The following is a 21,321-nucleotide window of genomic DNA, read 5'->3' on the forward strand; positions in this document are numbered from 1 at the left end:
GGGCCTCCCCGGTGGCGCAGCAGTAGAGCGCTGGGTTGCGAAGCTGTCCGCGGCCTCTGCGGTGCCGGTTCAGTCCCCGGCTGCTCCCCGGCCACTGGAGGAGGGTCCCACATGGCGCGCAGACCTCTCCTGCCGCCCGCTGCTCCCCTCAGCAGTGTACTTCGGTCCTGCTGCCTGCTCTGCTCCCCACTCTGGCTCTGGTGGATTCTCTCACCCTCCCGCATTTCTGACTGTACCCAGTGCATGTATAAACAAAACAAACAAACAAACAAACAAATAAATAAAAACATGCCTCTATTAAAAAAAAAAAAGTAAAAAAAAAAAACAACTAACATTCAATCAACTACTTCTTACAAAGTAATTCAATCATTTAATCTCATCAGTTTGTATACATCCACAAACTGTCTGTACTCTACACATATTTCCATAAAGAATAAATCAAAATTAGTAAGTGACTATGGGACTACTGGGTATAATGGGTAACATTAATTTACACTCTTGTTCATGGCTTAATATTCTTGAAAGTATATATATGGCTTTGTTCATTTACTTTGTTCTTTTGGGTTATGTACTTACTGGCTGATTTTGCTATGCATTATATTTTTGGCATTTTGCATCACTGTCATCAGTGATAATTAGGCCCTATTTTCCATGATTTCTGAAACCTAAATTACTCTGAGTAGGTTATTATTGGGGATGGTTCTTACTATCCACTGAATATCTGCTTGCAAATAGGGATGTTAGAAAAATGAAAATATGCATATTTGCTGTCTGTAAGTTTTTTTTTTAAGATTTATCCATTTATTTTATACAAGAACCGGGGTACAGGCCAGATGCGTGGGAGGGTGAGAGGATTCATCAGAGACAGAGTGGGGAACAGAACAGGCAGACTGACTGAAATACACTGCTGAGGGGAGCAGTGGGCGAGACAGGAGAGATCTGCTGCACCATGTGGGATCCTCCCAGGCCAGCCAGAATCAAACCAGTGCTGCCGACGCTGCGGACAGTTTCACAGTGCTGTGCCCAACTGCCTGTGCCACCAGGGGAGACCCCTGTAAGATCATTCTAACGAATGCAACAAGTGAAATGATCAAATTATTTTATACATTCCATACTTTCATTGCTATGGCAATAAACTGAGTTTATGTATAGGAATTTGAACTTTGGTCAGGTGGAGTTAAAAAAATGAACTTATATAGTAGTTTCAGTGGTTTGCTACAGTCTGTCCTTTACTTACCTGGGAAGGGCTTCACTATAACATAACAAGTAATAGACCAGAAAAACTGACAGTTTCATGAGTTTGACCAGGAAGTGCAAATTTCATCAGTTAAAAAATAGTTTGTCTTATCGAAAATTATTAATCTCCTTTTACTCTCATTCAAATCCATTTTTACATACAGACAATGTCATACATTTTATTTTTCCTGAAAGTCACATGGCTGTATATGGTGAACGAATCTTCTGCATTTTCCCATATGATGACACCAGAGAATACAAACTGCTATATTTTAACCAAGGAGAAAATCTATAACACTAAACAACAGCAGCAACAAAATTAGGAATCTGAGCACACTCAGCACTTGAAACATAAATTATTATTGTTAATGATGTTAAAATACTGCCAAAGCTCTATGATTAGTCATGTTCATGACTAAAGCACAAGTAAAGCTGAAAAGAGATTTCAAAATCAGATACCTAAGAAAAATTATGTCACTGTTAAATTGATATATCCCACATGAAAGTAACAAGCATTTTCTCAGACTAATTGATTGGTCTTCATAACTTTGAATTAAATACAGTTTTATTCGGGCCTCCCCGGTGGCACAGCGGTTGAGCTCTGGGTTGCGAGGCTGCGCCCTGCCTCTGCAGTGCTGGTTGGATCCCCGGCTGCCAGGCAAGGGTCCCACATGGCGCACAGACCTCTCCTGCTGCCCGCTGCTCCCCTCAGCAGTGTACTTCGTCAGTCTGCCTGCTCTGCTCCCCGCTCTGGCTCTGGTGAATTCTCTCATCCTCCCGCGCTTCTGACTGTACCCAGTGCTTATAATAAATAAAAAATAAATAAATCTTTAAAAAATATATAGTTTTTTTCATGGAGTATACTAGATAAAATTCAAAATTGTCTGGTATAATATGGCATTTATAGGTTTTACTACGCTAGTCTGATATGCTCACAAAATAAGAAAGTAAATAGAAATATCATACATACTCTAAAGTCTGAGAAAACAGAATATTTTTTCATAAAATAGAAATAATTTATTATTATTGTTAGATAAGAAAATAATAAATTGAAGCACTAAATCCTAAAACCTGTATAAGTGTTTTCAGATAGTTACACTTTGTGAGGCTAGTGGATTAGTTACTTGAGAATTCAGCAAATTATTTAGAAGGCTTATTGAAAAGTATTCATTGAAGATAAATGTGTTCTTGAGCCCAAGAAAAGCTGTTTCAAATGTTATCATATACAACAAATCTTTGGATGAAACATTAAAGGATACAGAAAAACACAAAAACAAATTCTTGTCAAAACACTTGGATTTCAGTGTAACAGTTGGATATTTCTATAAGAATAATATTATTTTAAAGCACTTTTTACAATAGTTTGTCAAATCAAAAACTTCATTAATTGTAAGGAAAAAAAATATTGTGTGTGTTTCTAAAAAAAAGAAAATGATCCCAAGCCTAATAAGCAACCTCCCACAAAAACCTGAGCTACAAAACTTGGGGCCTTTGAGAGAAGTAAGAACTTAGAGTGAGATCAGAACAAAGGAATGACCAGAGGGAAAAAAGCCAGGGTAGTATCTTTTCACAAAATATTTTAGTCATTCTTTACCGTCCACGCCTGTGCCAAGCACTATGTAAGTCTAGAAAATAAAATGGTGAGCCAAGTCATAAAGTGGTGACCCCATTGTGGAGAGTCTGGGTGTGGACATTAATCATGTAAGTTATGATAATAATAAAAAAGAAAGTAAGTCACATAATCATGCTACAAGGTATATCACAAACTCAGACAAGTTGTCAGAAACAAGCATTGGCAGATCTCTAAGAACATATTCCAGAGGAACCTGGGGTGAATTGCAAAAACTCAGGGATGGTTTCTCCAAAAAAGTATTGTTGGAGCTGACGTGTGCAGATCAAGAGGCTTTATCCAGATAAAGATGGCGAATAGATAAATGGAAAACATTTCACAAACTAGGAGCATGTGAAAGGCCTGTGACTAGAGGAAACAAGGCATTCTGGAAGACCAAAATTCAGTGTGGTGAGAGTAGAGAAGACAAAGTGGATGGTGGTGTAAGGTGAAGTTGAAATGGTGGACAGAGGTCTGACCCTTTGAGGTGGGTAGTCTTAAATGCTTATTCTTAGGTGCCAGGCTGTCAAGGATAGAATCCCAAAACTCTCCCTTAGATGAGCAAGTTCTTTAATCTTTGTGTACCTTGGCCTCCTCATTTGTAAATTTGGGCTATTATCTGCCCTTATATGTTGTTTGAATTAAATGAGTAACAAAATATTTTAAAAAAGTGTATTATTTAACATATTATTAGTAGTATTTATTTGTATGTATTATACATTATGTTACAGCATTATCATACTATCACTTGTCATTTTGTTTTGTTTTTCTTTTTATTAAGAGGAAAGTTTTATATGTGTTTTTCACTCTAGTGCAAAATCCAACAGAAGAAATAACTGATGGTACCTGAGAGAGGGAAGTGACTTTCAATAGGTAAAGGGGATATAAAATGCAGGGGAATTAATTGCTCTTAGATAGGCTCAAGGGTGATGAAGATAGATGTAGAAAATTTATTCTAATGCTCCTACTTTCTAAGTGAAATAAGAAGCAAAATCATCAGCAAAAGGTAAAGAGTGTAAGAGGTTAATGGGGATTTTAAGAAAGATTAAGCTAGAAATACTCACCTGAGAGACTTGGAAAGTTAATTGACTAAGTATTATTGCTGCGCATAATGAAGATTTGCTTGAGGTTTGTAAATTTGCCAGGGGAGTATGTTAGAGGAAAAAAGGCACAACATGACTTAATGTATATTAATTACTGAATTTTTGTGTTCCCCCCACCCCAAATTTATATTTTGAAGCCCTAACTCCCAATGTAACTATAGTTGGAGAGAGGGTCTGTGAGGACGTCGTAAATGTTATATGAGGTTATAAGGGTGGATCCCTAATTCCATAGAACTGGCACCATTATTGAAGAGAAAGAGATAGCAGAGTTCTCTCTCTCTCTCTCTCTCTCTCTCTCTCTCTCTCTCTCTCTTTCTCTATCTCTTTCTCTCCTTGTGTGTGTGTACTCAGAAAAAAGTCCATATGGGCCTCCCTGGTGGTGCAGCGGTTGAGCGCTGGGTTGTGAAGCTGCCTGCAGCCTCTGCAGCATCAGTTCGATCCCCGGCTGCTCCCTGGCCACCAGAGGAGGGTCCCACATGGCGCACAGACCTCTCCTGCCGCCCGCTGCTCTCCTTAGCAGTGTACTTCGGTCTTTCTGCCTGCTCTGCTCCCCGCTCTGGCTCTGGTGAATTCTCTCACCCTCCCGCGCTTCTGACTGTACCCAGTGCTTGTATAAATAAATAAATAAATCTTAAAAAAAAATTAAAAGAAAAAAAAAGAAAAGAAAAAGTCCATATGAAGACTGTAAGCAAAAGATGGCCATTTCCACACAAACCAACCCATGCCAGACTTTAATATTAGCTACCAGTCACCATAGTTATGAAAAAGAAATGTCTGTTTAAGCCACCCAGCCTGTGATACAGTTTTTAGTAGTTTGAACAGACTAATACACCTGAGGAGTATATTGAAGGGCAAAAAGCACAAAGTGTCTTAAAGTATATTCAAGTAAGTGAATCTAGTGGTGGACTATGAAGTTTAAGCTAGATTAGGAATGAAGTGAACACAGTGGTATGGGTGGATAATGTACAACAAAAGTTAAGTAAGGTTAATGTGTTGTAGTTGAGGCATACTGGAAAATGTGATAGTGGGAGAGTAGGATGTTTGACATGGATATTATGAAGAAGAGATTTTGGTGGTAATGACATCCTTGTAATGACTGTAAATAGAAAACAAACTTTTGAAAGTGAGGAGTCAGAACATTGAGAAATCAGATTACTGAATGAAGTGTGTGTAAAAAACAAAATCAATATAATAATAACAGGAGAATAATGGAAAGGCAGAAATTCAAAAGGCACATTTTAAAAGAGTGGCTATATATGTAAGTACATGTATTTGAGTTACATTTAGCAGCAGCAAAATCAACAGGAATTTGTTGTGAATTAAAATGAGGTGGAGAAAGGATCAGGGGAGGAAGCCATTAAGGAAGTCATCGATTTCTAAGTTGAATGAATGAATTCATCTACTGGGTGAATCTCAGTAACCTTGCTAAGTCAGATAAGGCTAGCAAAATTTCCACCCCTGTCAGTAGTTCCCCTGCTCAGGAAGTCCCCTTCATAGTTCAAGGTGCTGTATGTAAATGGGCGCTGGAAAAAATGGTGCCCAGTGCTCTGCAATGAATGCTCCACCCTTTGATTCATATAGATGCCTGTGTAACACTTACATCACTTTCCAGAAGCATATTATCTGCTAATTTTGATTTAGGTGTTTTTTTTCTGCTCAGGCAGGTTATTATCAGTCTTTCACTTTCGCATGTCTATTTATTAGTGTCTTATAAAAAAAGTGGTTGCTTTTAAACTGAAGATTACTGATGTCACTATCTCAGTGTCCCCCACCTTTCAATCAGGGTCATTAAAATGTAGATACATGTAACACCTTAATCAGTCAAGATCATTACAATGTCAAATATGTGTCAGATGTCTTGTCTGTTCCACTAATCATTTATCATAATAACAACATCCTGATTGTCTAATGAAGGCTGCCTCCTTTTATAGCATTATCATACTAAAAAAGAAAGTACCACCCCCAAATAGAACTCTTTTGTATAAAAATTATTTTGAGTAGCCTACTTAGAAAAAACTCTGAAAACTGTGAAAAATTTACCCAGTTGAAAGAGACATTTACATTTACAAGGGCAATCTCCATATTTAAGGAATGTCTTCCTCTCTATCAGGAAGTGGAAGATGAATGAATCACTGGACACTCTTCAGGGGAGAAGGCAGTGACTTACATCTGCATAACTACCATATCCTCAGTAACTGTTTTTTGCTTGAAAACCACCCACAACAGGTTCCCTGCCCCCAACATCTTCCTTTGTCTTAAGCTGCAGATGGCATTTAAGGTGGTGACTAGAACCATTTTAAGGAGTTACTCAGTTTTCTTGGGTTGCCCCCATGTGTATAGGAGGTACAGCTGTTACATAACTTTTGTTTTTCTCTTATCAACTTGTCTTTTATTACAGAGAGGTGTTTCAACCGAGAACGTAGAAAAGTAGAAGGAAAATTATTTTTCCTTCCCTTAACTAATATTTTGGGCTTATATTTATAATAATTCATTTAACATTTTTCTAATATTATCTTAGTCAATTCCCTTTTTTTTCCTTCTGTTGTAAATAAAAATTATCATTACATAAATTCTTATCTTGCACTGTTAATAACACCTTTAGGGCAAAAATCCTTTAAGGAGATTAATAATTCAAAAGGTGAATTTTTTTTATAGATTTGTTGACTTCAAACACAAACAATCAGTTATTCTAACAAAAAATAGTGTTGAGGGAAACATAACACAAGAAGGTACAGATTGGAAAGCACATACCTGGCACAGCCATATGCACTTTTCTCAATCCAAGGTTAATAACCCTCTACTTAACCTCTGGAGAACTCCCCCCTCATTTCTATCAAAGGGGAAGTAGCATCACCTCCAATGGGTGACACAAGGCACATTTGGTGCTGTAGTTTGCTGATTTACGTAAGAGTGGGCACCCTTAGCCTCCTGAGTTCACTTAAACAATATTAATGTTTACAGATTCTGTTTAGAGACATGTGGACCATTTTCCTGCAAGAAGCATGTGTGAGTGTAAGGCACAACTCCAGTGTCAGCATAGAATGTTTTTAAAATTCATAATTTCCTGGGTAGAAAAATGGCTTCATGTTGGGATTTTTCACCTGCTTTTATTTGAATACTAATTAAGTTTATTTTTTAAAAAATAGTTATTGCTCTTTGGATGTTTTCTTCTTTTACCATCTAGTCATGGCCTTTACCTAAGAAACTAAATATTTTTAATTTAGTAACAGACTAACCTTAGTATTGTTAGTCTAATTATGAATGTCCATTGCATGCTAATAATATTGCCTTGTATTATATTTGTTATTTTCATTCTCACTATTGTTTCCCTTAAAAAAATATATTTCACCTGTCACAATTGTTACTGAATTCTCCATTCTTAGAAGTCCTATATTCACTGTCTCTACAATCTTAAAATTTCAATTTCTTTTGTATTATATTATTTATTAATGGTTTCTTTCATATTAATCTTTATTTCCAGAGAGATAGTAAGTACCTTAAGAACAAAAACAAAGAATATATTTGTCGTCATTCCTAGAATTATAATTGATACCATTATGACTCCTAATTTGCTTCTGAGATTATTACCATGTAAATGTTCATCAGTATATATAGCAAATCAATTCATTGTGTGTTAATAGGTATAACATTAGGGTAAAATTTTATGCATATTTAAAACCCTGGAGACTATATTATTTTTCTTCATATTATTATTTAGCTTGTAGCAAGATGTGGAAAAAAATAACATCTGTGGGGTATATTAAAATTATTTCAAAAGTTTTAGAATTATGTATTAAAGAAACATTCTCTTTGAGCAGGTCAAGTCACATCATAGTTAAGTGAAAGTGGTGTGAACCGTATGATTTTTTTCACATCAAGAAATCAGTAATTTTTTTTTTTTTTAGGTCAAGCAACCCAACTTTTCTGAGCATGCTGGCTTTGCAAGGATTTATAGTCCCCTGCCTTCATGCTGGAGTTGCTTCAGCTTTCTGTGATGCATTCCAATTAATCTGGAGGTTAAGGCATTCCTTGATCATGGATAGATCTGATTGCTACTCAGCCCTAGAATTCTTTATAAAATTCCAGAACATGGGCTAGAAATTGACTCAAGGAATCCAATAAAGTTGCAAGTCTTGGCAGTCATCCAAACTAAATTTATAGACTGGAAGAAATATGGGATGTCCATTGTTCTCTTTTTCACCTTTCTGGGGCTTCTTTTGTGTGTATGTCAGCATGTGAAGTAAAGCTATCATTTTGCTAGCATTGGAGTGGAAATAACCATTTAGCGACTTCAGCTAAACAGTTTCACTTTGGATCTTCCCTAGTCTTTCCAAACTTTGACACAACCCTGCATCAATAATTTCTTCTCACACTGTAAGATGGTGGTGCCATAAAATAAGAAGTTGTTACTGAAAATGAATCATGCTAGTATAATAGCTAACAAGTATGTTTACCAGCTAGATACAACTCCCAAATCCCTGTTCTTCCCCAGTTCAGTGGGAACCTTCTTTTTGAGACACCATCTGTGAAAATGCGACATAGGGTATTGTTTCTGTTCATTTTATGAAATGTTAACAGGAACAAGAAAACAAGCTCTGAAACCACCAATGGACTTCACTCTTTTTTTTCTTGATACTCTCTTTAGTACATAGAGATCCAAGCAATTCCCCATATCTGATCACTGAAAAACATATCTTGTTCTTACAGAATGGGTTTGCTGTTGTGAGGCCCCCAGGCCATCACGCTGAAGAATCCACAGCCATGTAAGTACCAGGACTGTTGCCCATCTCCAAGCGCCATGGTTCCTGGCGGTCACCTGCCCCGTACATGTCTCTGAAGCCTCTAATTGTTAGCAGATGGACTGAAAAATCTTGCGAGGTACTCCCAGAAGCAGATTTATGGCTTCAGAGATCATATAGCATTTTAAAAAATGCTCTGAACATTATTTATAATGGTTTTCCTGGCTGATTTGCTTTCTTATTTCTCTGTTCTTCTCTATTCCGCAGGGGGTTCTGCTTTTTTAATTCAGTTGCAATTACCGCCAAATACTTGAGAGACCAACTAAATATAAGCAAGATATTGATTGTAGATCTGGTATGTATTCCTGGCCAGAGCTGCATTGTCAGTGACTCTAGATAAAAGGGAGTAAATTTGTATTTCTCTGTTAGGTTGTCTTGCTTTTAACACTTGCAAACAACTAAAGGGTGCATTTCCTTTGAATGGGGAAACTCATTAAATTCAGGATTGCAGTTCTGAAACCATAAACATTCACGTTTCACTTTCATGGTGTTAACTGCAATTTAATGAGAAGAAGGCGCAGATCAGGGCAACTTTTATGATCCTTAAATGAATTGATACTTCCACAGTTAAAATAACCCAACAGAACCTGAATTTACTTTTCCCTACAGAATATAGACTTTAAATAGTCAGATGTGCTGGAAAGAATGCTGTTGCTTTGGTAACCAATTGGCTACTTCCCCTGGTTAGCAATCATGTTGCTTGTTGTGCAACAGTGGTATTATTAAAGCAAGTCAGCATGTCATTCTTTTTGAAAAGATCTCAGGTCATGTATGCCAGTTTGGGATGACTCCTGGCAGGAACCATGAGTGATTAAAAGTCAGGCATTAGATTAGTCTTGCATTTTAACATGATGCATTCTTACACAATAGAGTTATAATTTGTTTAACAAATGGTTTGTTTAAATGCAGATGACACTTGGCATGTTGTCTATAGTATATTCATGAATAATGAGCTGGAGATCAGCTCCTTACAAAAGGACCAACCCAGGAAAGGGTGAAAGAAAGCTGACTAGTGATTTATGAGCCCCGTTTTCGGTTTGCCTCCAGTTCACGAGGAGGTGTAATAGGTTGTCTGACAAAGCATAGACAGGAAATGAACCCTGGCATCCAAAACGAACCTGCTACATCTGCACTTAATTAATTTTTGCAGGTGATAAAAGATTTAAAGGCAAAATATGTTAAAGGTTTTTTTGAAGTGCAAGACTTAATAGTCTAAATCTTGTTCATATCTGCACTCATAATTAAATCTTATTGGGAAGTCATGGCCTCACCGTCCACCCTCTGATTCAGTTAAGGAGGCACACCAAAGGGTTGAGAGAGTGCAAACAAAGCCATGTGAAGAAATACTTAGTTAGGTTAAAATGAAGATAAAAGGAATGAAAAACTGATAACCATTTCTGGTGCGTGGTAAGAATGGATTGTTTTCCACATACTGTTTTGTAGTCTTCTTGCAAGTGTGTTGGTGCTGAGAATATTGAAACCCAACTTACCATGTATTTTCCGTACATGCTTAAATTTCAATGTAGGTCACAGTGCACCATTAAAGAACTGTGTTGAAGGGCTAGAGACAGTATAGCGGCAAAGTATTAAAATTTTACAAATATGAGTGCCTATTTTCTCACCTACATACCAAGTGACATTTTAAATAATTAATGTTACTGTATTTCATCATTTATAAGATAGTAAATTTAAAAAAATAATAATTAATATACCCCTAACACAATAACTCCTGGTAGAAAGATAAGCCCAAAACTTGAGGAAAGGAGAGCAGATGAAGACCAAGGATTATGGGAAATTTTTTTCTAAGCTTTCTACATATATCAAAATTGTGTGGGAAGGAAATTGATAAATTGTTCATCCTATCCTTCAGAATTTTTTAATATTACCTTCTGGGGAATCTCCTCTGCTACCATTTTATTGTTCTTTGAACATAACCAGTAACCATTGAGTCCCCTTTGAAAGCACATTTGTGATATCCAAACTCCAATATAATGAATTATAGACTTAAAGCTAAAATGCCTAGCTAATGATAAAGGGATAATTTGTACCTCAGAAGATTTTTATGTGAAGTTTTTTTTTTTTTTTACATTATAAAAGAATAAAAGACTGCTCGAGATATAATGATGTGATTTATAAAATAATTTGCTTAGTAGCTCCAAGGAGTGTCCTGTAAGCTTACTGGTCTTTGATTATAATTTGCTCCATTATCCAGCCATAAAGAAATACTGATTTCCCAGTTGGCTCTAGTAAAGGAGAAGTTTTCGTTTCAAATTCTCAAAATATATGAAGTTCTGTCCAAAGGGTTGCCTCTGAGATCACCAATAGCCTGCATATTCCTACGTTCAAGTCTTCCAAATTCTGCAGCTGCAAGGATCCTTTGAGGAAATTCCCATTTCTTCCAGCTGCTGAGAAGGAAGTTTTAAAGTGCCACGTGGTGCTGAGACAACAGTTCTCCCTGGCTGACAGATTTATTCTGCAAGTTAGCAAAGATGAAGAGGTGAAGGTTCTTCAGTTGCAAAAGAATTTCATTCCTGAATATTCATAGTCACTAACTTTAGGGAATAGGTGTGAACTAACTCCACAAATTATTGGACCAAAAGAAGGAAGAGCTACTCCATTGTCTAGCAGTAAGTTTCAGCTTTTTTATAAGCCAAATAAATAGAGAGCCAGAGCTCTAATTCACCCTCTCTTTGGGGACACAGCCAAATTCAGAGGTGTTGAGTATTTTAGGCAGGAATGTTTCTAGTTGATCTGCGGTGCTTATTCATTCCAGTTCTCCTTCTAGAGAAGATTCCAAAGGACGTTCAGATTGGTGAGCAGAGAGAACAGGTGCACTTTCTTTTCAAATTGCAAGAGTGTGGCCTTTGGGTACAGGACATGAAACTGTCCTGAAAGTAGGATCTGCCTTTTAGGTGATATGATTTTCAGTAAAAAATAACATTTTTAAAACTTTCTTGGTAAGAGAAAAATCACTTCAAGTGTCCTTAGATTTTCAGCAATTACATTTTGGGTCACATAGGGCAAATTGACCAAAGAAATTTGTCACATGTACCTATACTAAATAATTATGGGTGATAACATTAGCTGATAGAAAAATTATTTAATCAAAGCTATTTTTAACATTTTAGTGAAAATATGTTGGTTCTAAATCTTATGTAGAATAAATTTTTGTATTATACTTTTAACTTTTAAAGTTAGAATATTGAAATGATTTTTCAGCATTGCCCAGAAGACCTTAAGTACAGGTCCTATTTTGAGAGACTGGATAATTTATTTTATTTCCGTGGTAATTCTTCACAATCACCAGTAATTTCTTAAATTAGTCTAGTATGTATTTGTTGCTGTGGGGAAATAATCCTCAGATTCTTATTTACTGACTTACATACCTGAGTAGTGAGCATTTTGTTTGAATATTTTGTAGCAAAGCTAAATAAAATCTAAAGGTTATATTGTAAGTGTTGCCCCCAAAAAAAGCATATTTGCATTTACCTTTATCTCCATATACTTTGGGAATATGATTGTGGAATCAAGAATTATCCAAGTATTTTTAGAATGGATTTGTGTGATTTAATGAATCAGCTGAAATCTTACTATATTGTGGGCAAGACTTATTTTTCTTACTTAGGAAATACCAAACCTATTTTTAAAAAAACAAATGATTTTGTACCTAAGACAAATTATCATCTTTTATTTGACCTACTTTAATAAAACTTTACAACTTACCTAAAGAAACAAAAATAATCAAGGCAATGCTTTTCTGGTTTTTAAATGTGGATGCATTTAGCCCCAGAGCAAAATTTTTCTTCCAAAGTTGATTAAAAATTCTATTGTGTAATAGAAATGCAAACATCCCTTTATTGTTATTTTCCAAAGTATTTTGTTTGTCCACCCACTAAGTATCCAGTAGCAATCTCAAAGCAAGCTGGCTGAAAGTGTTTCATTTTTGTTCACATAAAGGAAAAAATAGTTTTGCTATCTCCTCCTTCCTTTCCTTTGAGCTTTCAAATATACAGGAATTAATATATTTTCAGTAAGCTATTTTTTTTCCTGGTGTGTATGCATTTAGCCAGAACAATTTTCTGAGATGATGCATATCTTCCCCACTAGTACATGTTTCCTGAATTGATCTTGTGTATGTGTACTATAAAAAGGGAGAGAGAATTAGTATTTGCATGTACTGTAAATATCAAACTCAGTGCAGGCTTTCAGAACACACCAAAGGGAGGTTTTGGTGGTGTCTAGTAAAGGAGTCCTGGGCTAAAGGTTGAATATCACCTAACAGGTTTTCTGAAAAGTATCAAAGAAATAATGAATTTAAATGTAAATTTATAGTGTAATGGTTACATTTTTGGCCTTTGGTGTAAGAAATGAAACCATACCAGTCTTGTGACATATTTTCCATAGTATCTTAGTAAATTACTGAAACTTTCTGAGTCTCAATTATTTACCTGTTAAATTAGGGATAATATATTATACCTTTTCATATAATATTAGTCTATGTAAGGTCTTTAGTGCAGTCCCTGATTCAACAGTTGTAGGAATTGTTGAAAATAATGTGATTCTTACTGACAAAAACTAAAGTACAGTGTAAGTAGTATATAGTTTCAAGTGACCAAAACATTTTTATAACAGAACCAGAAATCATATGTTACTTATGTAGCAACTATGTTCCATTGAATACAAATATATATTGTTTACTTTTAAGAATTCTCTATTTGATTTTTGTTTTGAAGATTTTAGGTAGCAGTCATTGAGAATCTTAACACTTGAAATCTTAGCTAAGGCATTTAAAAATGCTATTAGTATTTATCTTTCCATTTCTTTTAACACTTTAAGCATATGTTTATATTATAAACCAATTAAAAGCAAAAGCACTCTTAAGCTTTGAATCATCTATACAAATGCCTTAAGACTTTTTTGTCATTCATTTTAATGACAGACATTTTTTTGTGTGGACAAGGGTGTGGTGTAGGGAAAGAAAAAAGAGAAAGAGGAGGAAGCTGGGAAGAGAGCCATACTATAATATTAAAATTAGGTAGTTTGGACAAGATTTCACAAAGCCCCATGCCATCTTTCTGCTTTAGCCCAAATGATTTAATAACTCATGAGCTCATGCTCCTGTGTTTTTGACTCTTGCCATCACGATTTTACCAAAATAAAGTATGAAGCCCTTTTTGCATCTGGCATCTCTTTTGAAGTGATTCTAACTACTGAGGTATTGCTAACTGAACTGAATGCTTCAAGAAAGCCAATTTACTCAGCTGGTTGCAAAGCCTTTGACCTTAATGGTGGGACTTGGCAAATCAATGCATACATGTATGTTTAGTGTTCTGTCAAGAATTGTGCAAATGCTCTGTAAGCCATAGATTCTTCTGCAAAATACTAGTTTGTAGTTTAAACATTAGTCTTTCTTCAGAGGCCAATGAGGCTAGTTAATTAAGCCTGAGGGGTTATGAACTGTTGGCAGTTAATAAGTCATAAAATTCCTCCATAAAACAGGATGCGAGATTCCATCACTGAAGCAAAGAGTACAAAGGGCCGGTGTATAAATATCTAATTGTACCAAAGGACTGGGCTTTCTCAATGACTGCTCATCTGGAGTCTCCAGGGCATGCTCGCTGTGGTTTCCTGATTTTTAGAAGCCAGTTTAAAAAATGAGTGCATTAAAGGGTAATTTGCCTGAAAGTTCAGGAAGTAAAGGGGGGTGGTGTGGAAGCAGGCAGAACAGGAGAAAAAAGAGGATCATAGTGAGAAGAGAAAAAATGAGGAGGGTGGGGTAGAAAGACAGGGACCTAGAAATCAGAAAAGTTATCTTCACACAGAGTTAGACATGACTGTATTTGTCCTCTGTTTTCTTTTCCCTGTAGGATGTTCACCATGGAAACGGTACACAACAGGCATTTTATGCTGACCCTAGCATCCTGTATATTTCACTCCATCGCTATGATGAAGGGAACTTTTTCCCTGGCAGTGGAGCCCCAAATGAGGTTCGGTTTATTTCTTTAGAGTCCCACTTTTATTTGTATCTTTCAGGTAATTGCATTGCATGATTACCCCTAATTTTCTTGTCCTTTGCTGGTGTTTTAAATTACACGAGATTACTGAATTGTCCCATGGGACCCAGAACCAGTGCAGAACAAGTGCATAACCCAGAGCCCTGGTTGTCAGGCAAGGTTGGACTGATTTGACATGTTGTTTGATGTTTACTTCAAGAGCTCACATGTGTCTGTTTTCCTCTCTTCTTGCATTCTTCCCTGTGCCCTCCTCTATCCACTGTGGTGTGGTTTTTCTCTTCCTAGGTTGGAACAGGCCTTGGAGAAGGATACAATATAAATATTGCCTGGACAGGTGGTCTTAATCCCCCCATGGGAGATATTGAGTACCTTGAAGCATTCAGGTTGGTACTTCTGTCTCTGAAAGCGGCAATTTAGAGAGCAAATGTCTGTTGGAATGACATAAATATAAAAGAGAAATGTAAATTTCTAGCTAATCTAAAGTGAATAAAGGGTTCATTTCATCAAAAAGCGAAAAAAGTTTGGTTGAGATACTTGACTATTACTACAAAGCCAAATAAGATGTATATGCAAGATGTTAAGGTTTTTCAAAATCTATGTGCAGTTAGTCACACAGGTATATTATTAGCCCGTGGTCCAGACAAACTTCCCCTTCCCTGCAAAAAGGAAAACAAATAGATTTTATTATTAAGTAGTTCTGGAAAATTCTGTCTATTATAACATATGACAAAATTTAGAATGGACATCAGCATGTTAAGTGCTCTGAGGAGTTGTTCACTACCTATTTAGCTTTGTTGAATAGGCATTTCATTGACCTTTATAATCCCTTTTGCACATAGTGCTACTTAGCATTGCTAATTATGAGTGGAGTCACGTTAGAACATTGAGCTAGGCAGTCTGTTTACATGACAAATGATATTTCCCTTTAAATCTATTTCCGCTCTCTCATTAAAACATCAACTAAGTATGTAATTTGTTGTTTTCAATTCCTCTATAAAATATAGGCAGTAAGTGAAATGTATGTTTATATATACACATGCATTCTGCTACTTGTTTTGTCTAAACAAATAATTTTTAAAGTTAATTTAAACAAGATATATAACAAAGTAAAAGCTTCTTTGGATATAGAATTGTTTTCTTTTTTCAAGGCATTTATTTTATGAAATTAAGAGGTTTTTTTTTTGTCCTTGGGAAGGTATCTGCTTTAAGGAGAAATATCAGTTTGTGTCAACATGTGCCTTACTTATGAGATCTTAGGAGAATTTAACTTAATTGGTAATACATGCTTCTTTGGATAGTTTATTTAATTTTAAATGAAAGCAAACAACTACATGATAAGAACTTTTAGAAACATTTATTCATACAAAAGTTTCATTTACATTCCCAAGGGAAAAATCCTATTGATAATATATTTGAAACTTACAAAAATTTTTTAATAATTGAAATTTTAGTGGGTCTCTACTATCCTGTATATCATGTATACTTTAGTTTCTTATTTGAGAGTTATTTGTAATTTGAAAATAGACTCAGGACATATAAAATTTTGCAATATTCATTTAAGATAAAAAATACATTTTAGAAAACACATTTAAGATAAATATATTTGGTTTGGCATTCAAGTCACTAAGGAAATTCAAACAACATTCTAGATTTGTATTTTGGAAAAAAATACATACATTGTATACAATATTACAACAATATGTACAACATTATAATATCTGAAAGGAACTCTAATGGGATAATAGATTTTATTATATTACCTATGAATTTTTCTGTTTACTAAATTAGCCTAATGAATTGCATAATATACACATTAAGTTTCAATCTAATTGTAGAATATGATCATAACCATTGATCTGCAATAGAGAATTTTAGGTTTTGTTTTCAAACTGTTTTGTGGTACTACAGCTTTACATAAAAGTGGGTCATGCATGTGTACCAGGGAAGGGCCATTTGTTTTTTTTTAAATATTTATTTATTTATTTTGTAGAAGAACTGGGGTGTATGCCAGAGGTGCGGTGGGTGAGAGGCTTCACCAGAGACAGGGTGGGAAGCAAAACAGGCAGATTTTACTGAAATATGCTGCTGAGGGGAGTGGTGGGCAAAACAGGAGAGGTCTGCTGCATCATATGTGGGTTAGCTTCCTGGCCTGGGATGGAACTCAGGCCTTACTGGTGACAGCGCTGAGACTGAATCCTTAGGCTGCCAGGGAGGCCCAGACCATTTGTATTTTGTTGCTATTTGTTCTCATATCATAAAGTGAATTGTGGATGATTTTTTTAAAAGGACAATTTCACTAAATAATGTGAAAAAAAATATTAAGTGTGCATTAATTTTTTAAAGATTTATTTTTATTTATGCATAAAAGAACTGGGGTACAGGCCAGAGGTACAGGGGGTGAGAGAATTCACCAGAGATGGAGTGGGGAGCAGAACAGGTGGATCTACTGAAATGCAGTGCTGAGGGGAGCAGCAGGTGAAACAGCAGAGATCTGCTGCGCCATGTGGGCCAGCTCCTTGGCCAGGGATCGAACTCAGGCTGCAGTGGCTGGTGATAGCTTGATAGCACTGAGATTTAAACCCCTGTGCCACCAGGGAGGCCCTGTGCATTAATTTTTTGATTGGAATGGTAAATAAATCAAATATACTCTTTTAAAAAAAAATTTATTTATTTATTTATACATACAAGCACTGGGTATAGTCAGAAGCGTGGGAGGGTGAGAGAATTCACCAGAGGCAGAGCCAGGAGCAGAGCAGGCAGAAGGACCGAAGTACACTGCTGAGGGGAGCAGCCGGCGGCAGGAGAGGTCTGAGCGCCATGTGGGACCCTCCGCCGGTGGCTGGGGAGCAGCCGGGGATCAAACCACTGCTGCAGAGGCTGCGGGCAGCTTCGCAACCCAGCGCTCAACCGTTGTGCCACCAGGGAGGCCCAAATCAAGTATACTCTTGAAGGTGTGCTCAAGAACAGAACTTTCTTTGTGCCTGAAGTGTGGACACTTTGTTAGCAAACTTTTCTAAACTTCTCATTGCATTTACCATATTTGAGCTTAATTAGATGGGAAGCTTTGACATTATTTAGCTAGGCTGTAAAAATGTAAAATTGTGGCTTTTAACATTCATAGTTATTTAGGAATCAGATTTAAACCACAGTAATTTCATTATTTGAGCTATACCATGTTTCCTTACTATTTAGCATGTAAGTCCAGCAGTAATTATAAAGTTGTTATGGAGGAATCAGCAAAGTCAGTCATTCAAGAAGTATTTGTTGAACATGTATTATATGCCAGGCTGAGTGAGGAGCTTTTGGAATTCAGATTTGCTTTCAGGTATCAGAAAAGAAGTGATACTTCTAATTCTAGATAACAGACATAATCATTGAAAGGGTAAAATGATTAGCTCTTCCTGAAGTATTTCAGGAAAGTCTTCATTAAATACTGTTAAACCTGTGCTTTCTAGGATAAGTAGGAGTTTTCAGAGGATGAAGGAGTTGCAGGGTTTTGGGGGTGTTCATAACAAACAGGGAGTTGAGAATAGACTGAAAATCACAAGTTATGAAATGACCTTGCTCTGGTGACTCAGGGCATGAGGGTAAGATTGGGTGGCAAGAAATATGGTTCGTATTTCATAAACTCTTTGCTGGCAAAGATTGAACCTATCTAAGTTAATATGTACATTCCTTTCTAATTTGGAGCTTTAATGAGATAAACTCACAAATAATTTTTGATATATTATTTTATAAGCATATCCTTCTTTTTTCTCACTTGTGAAACTAAAGATCTTCCTGGCATCTGTGTGAGGGCATAGGCTATGCAGGTGTGTGGATGTGGTGGGGGGGTAAGTTGTAATTCTTTTTTTTTCTTCATTTTTAACTGTTTCTGAACTTTAAAAAAAAATAAAATCAGTTCCTCTGGAGGGAAAGCCTCATTCCATGTAACCACATTTATAATAGTATATCAAATGCCTGCTTATTTTACCAGCCAAAATTTGCCACATACATTGCCCTGTGGTTTCTATTATGTGCTTTTCTATGGCAAAAAGAAAATTGCAAGTGAACCAAACATTTTCATGTTTGCTCTAAGATTTAAGGATAATATAAACAATATAATGGAATATCTAAATTATTTCAGATAACTAGTTATTTCTTTCAGACAGTTATCATTAATCCTGAAATTATTGAAGTATATAATTGATTTTTTACAATTTTTTTTAAAAATTGAGAAATATCAAATATCTTTTAAGTTCAACTAAGATTTGATTCTAAGATTACCATTTTATAAAATAAATATGGCTATTTTTATTGAGGTATTACATACCAGTTCCTACTTTAGAAGCTTTATAGACATTATAACTAAATTTAAAGTGATTTGTCTAAGCCATAGAACTACTAATTGGAAGGGCCATATGTAAACTCATTTTACAGTTCTAAAATCTATGCTTTTTCTATCACTCAACACTTTCTGCTTTCTGTCACTACTCTCTTTTCTACTGTTCATGACTTAAAATAATACAGAATAATAAAGCACAATGTGTTTTGCTAAGGGTACACTCTTCTTCCCCTTGACCTAAGACACAAATGGCTAATACACAGCGTGAGAAAGGGGAGATATTCAATATTGTTGGTTGAATGAGTCAGGAAATGAATGACTGGGTCAAAGAAGAGACAGGGAATGATGTTGAATATAGTTGAAGCATTGGAAACCCCTGGTATTAAGTGAACCTAGTAAAAGTCTGAGGGAGCTACTTGAAACCTATCTATCTCTTGACTACTCAAGGAGTATATTTTCCAGAGAATTCTGAACACCCCTTCATTCATTTATTTATAATAATGTTAGACATCTTACCTTCATTCAGCATTTTGCTGAATACCTGCTAAGAATTCTCTGTTCAAATCACTTCAAAAGATTTTTTGAATGTTTCTCTATTTTCTATCATGCCTTCGATAAGCATTGGATAATTATTTTAAGAATTCTGCAAATGTTAGTGTGATTATTTATATATGACATTTTAAATAGTATGTTTATAGTGGTCAAGAAGCAATATGTTTCTCATGACTTCCAATTAAATCAGATGAGGAAAACATCTTCAAGTGTTCAAAATATGAGTAGCAGTTTCCAATATATAAGCAAGATAATAGTGGTCTGCAAAATTATGTCTATTTTATTCCATAAATCAATGAATGAAAGAGTGGTTAATTGAACAATAGTACCTGTGTGACCATTAAATTCAAAAGGTTTTGATGAAATAATAAATGGCTCTTTTGGCACATAATGAGGACTAGCTACAAGAGAGAGAGTGATTTTGACCTGGGTTCCTTAGAGACAAATCCTGATTTTAAGATGTGGTATACACACACACACACACACACACACACACACATTAGAATACTACTTGGCTATTGAAAAAAAATATGAACTCTTGACATTCACGACAACATGATGGAACTGGAAGAGATAGTGCTATATGAAATAAGGCAGAATGAAAAGGATAAATAACTAGATGGTTTCACTTATATGTGGAATATAGAGCATCAAAACAATGGGTGATAAAGAATCAAACCAATAACAAACCTGAGAGATCTAACTGTATAGTTGAAGCTACCAGAGGGAGAATGTGAAGAACAAAGTGTGAAGGGTGACCAGTCTTCAATGACGGAGGACCATAGGAGCATTGTTGCTGGTAAGAGGTGTGCTAATAGGCAACTGAATGGTGTGATGCTATACGTCCGAATCATACACAGAATTGTAAATCAGTATTACCATAATTAAAAAAAAAACTTTTAAAGAAGAATTAATCACATTAAACTGAAATAAAAATCACAACTCTCCTAGATGTGTGTTGTAATCTGTACCTACCATAATTAATATTTGTTAAAAGTAAGGATTTCTGAAAGGCAGAGTATCTATAAACATCAGATCTTAGGTATGTTCATCTCAAAGGAAAACTAATCTATAATGATTCCTTTTCACTAAGGTTTTCAGTATGCCAACTAAAATAGGAGATTTCAGCAAGTTGTGTAATCTAGAAAATAAATATCTACTTGAAATTTTTGTTCTTATTTTCATTGTAAACCATATATATTTTTTATTTTCATTGATTTATGAAGTATCTATTTAATAAGAATATTTTGGGACCTCCCCTGGTGGCGCAGTGGTTGAACGCTGGGCTGCGAGTCTGCCTGCAGCCTCTGCAGCGCCGGTTCGATCCCCGGCCACCGGCGAGGGTCCCACATGGCACGATGGACCTCTCCTGCCACGTCCGCTGCTTCCCTCAGCAGTGTATTTCATCACTCTGCCTGTTTTGTTCCCCAATCTGGCTCTGGTGAATTCTTTCACCCTCCCACGTTTCTGGCTGTACCCAGTGCTTGTATAAATAAATAAATAAATAAATCTTTAAAAAAAAAAAAAAAAGAATATTTTGTGCTTGTAAATGTTGCCTTGCTAAAATACTTTGACCATATAACCAACCAGAATGTTTAAAATATAATATTTTTGCTACATAGTAATTGAGTTACTTGAGACTAGTTCAAGCAATCTAGAGACTGCATTTATTTCTCCAGTTTTT

At 35.8% G+C, this 21,321-nt stretch overlaps 1 protein-coding gene across 1 annotated transcript in view; it reads left to right on the forward strand.

The window, feature by feature from the left end:
- HDAC9 (histone deacetylase 9) overlaps positions 1-21,321 on the forward strand; it is an 853,144-nt gene that overhangs the window by 684,063 nt on the left and 147,760 nt on the right. Inside the window, exons 27-30 of the mRNA XM_054692408.1 lie at positions 8,656-8,711; positions 8,955-9,042; positions 14,615-14,734; positions 15,047-15,144. Of these exons, the coding sequence (XP_054548383.1) occupies positions 8,656-8,711; positions 8,955-9,042; positions 14,615-14,734; positions 15,047-15,144 (362 nt within the window). The remainder of the gene's footprint in view (positions 1-8,655; positions 8,712-8,954; positions 9,043-14,614; positions 14,735-15,046; positions 15,145-21,321) is intronic.

This window comes from Talpa occidentalis, unplaced genomic scaffold (assembly GCF_014898055.3).
Source record: "Talpa occidentalis isolate TD23 unplaced genomic scaffold, MPIMG_talOcc4v2.1, whole genome shotgun sequence".
Classification (NCBI taxonomy): domain Eukaryota; kingdom Metazoa; phylum Chordata; class Mammalia; order Eulipotyphla; family Talpidae; genus Talpa; species Talpa occidentalis.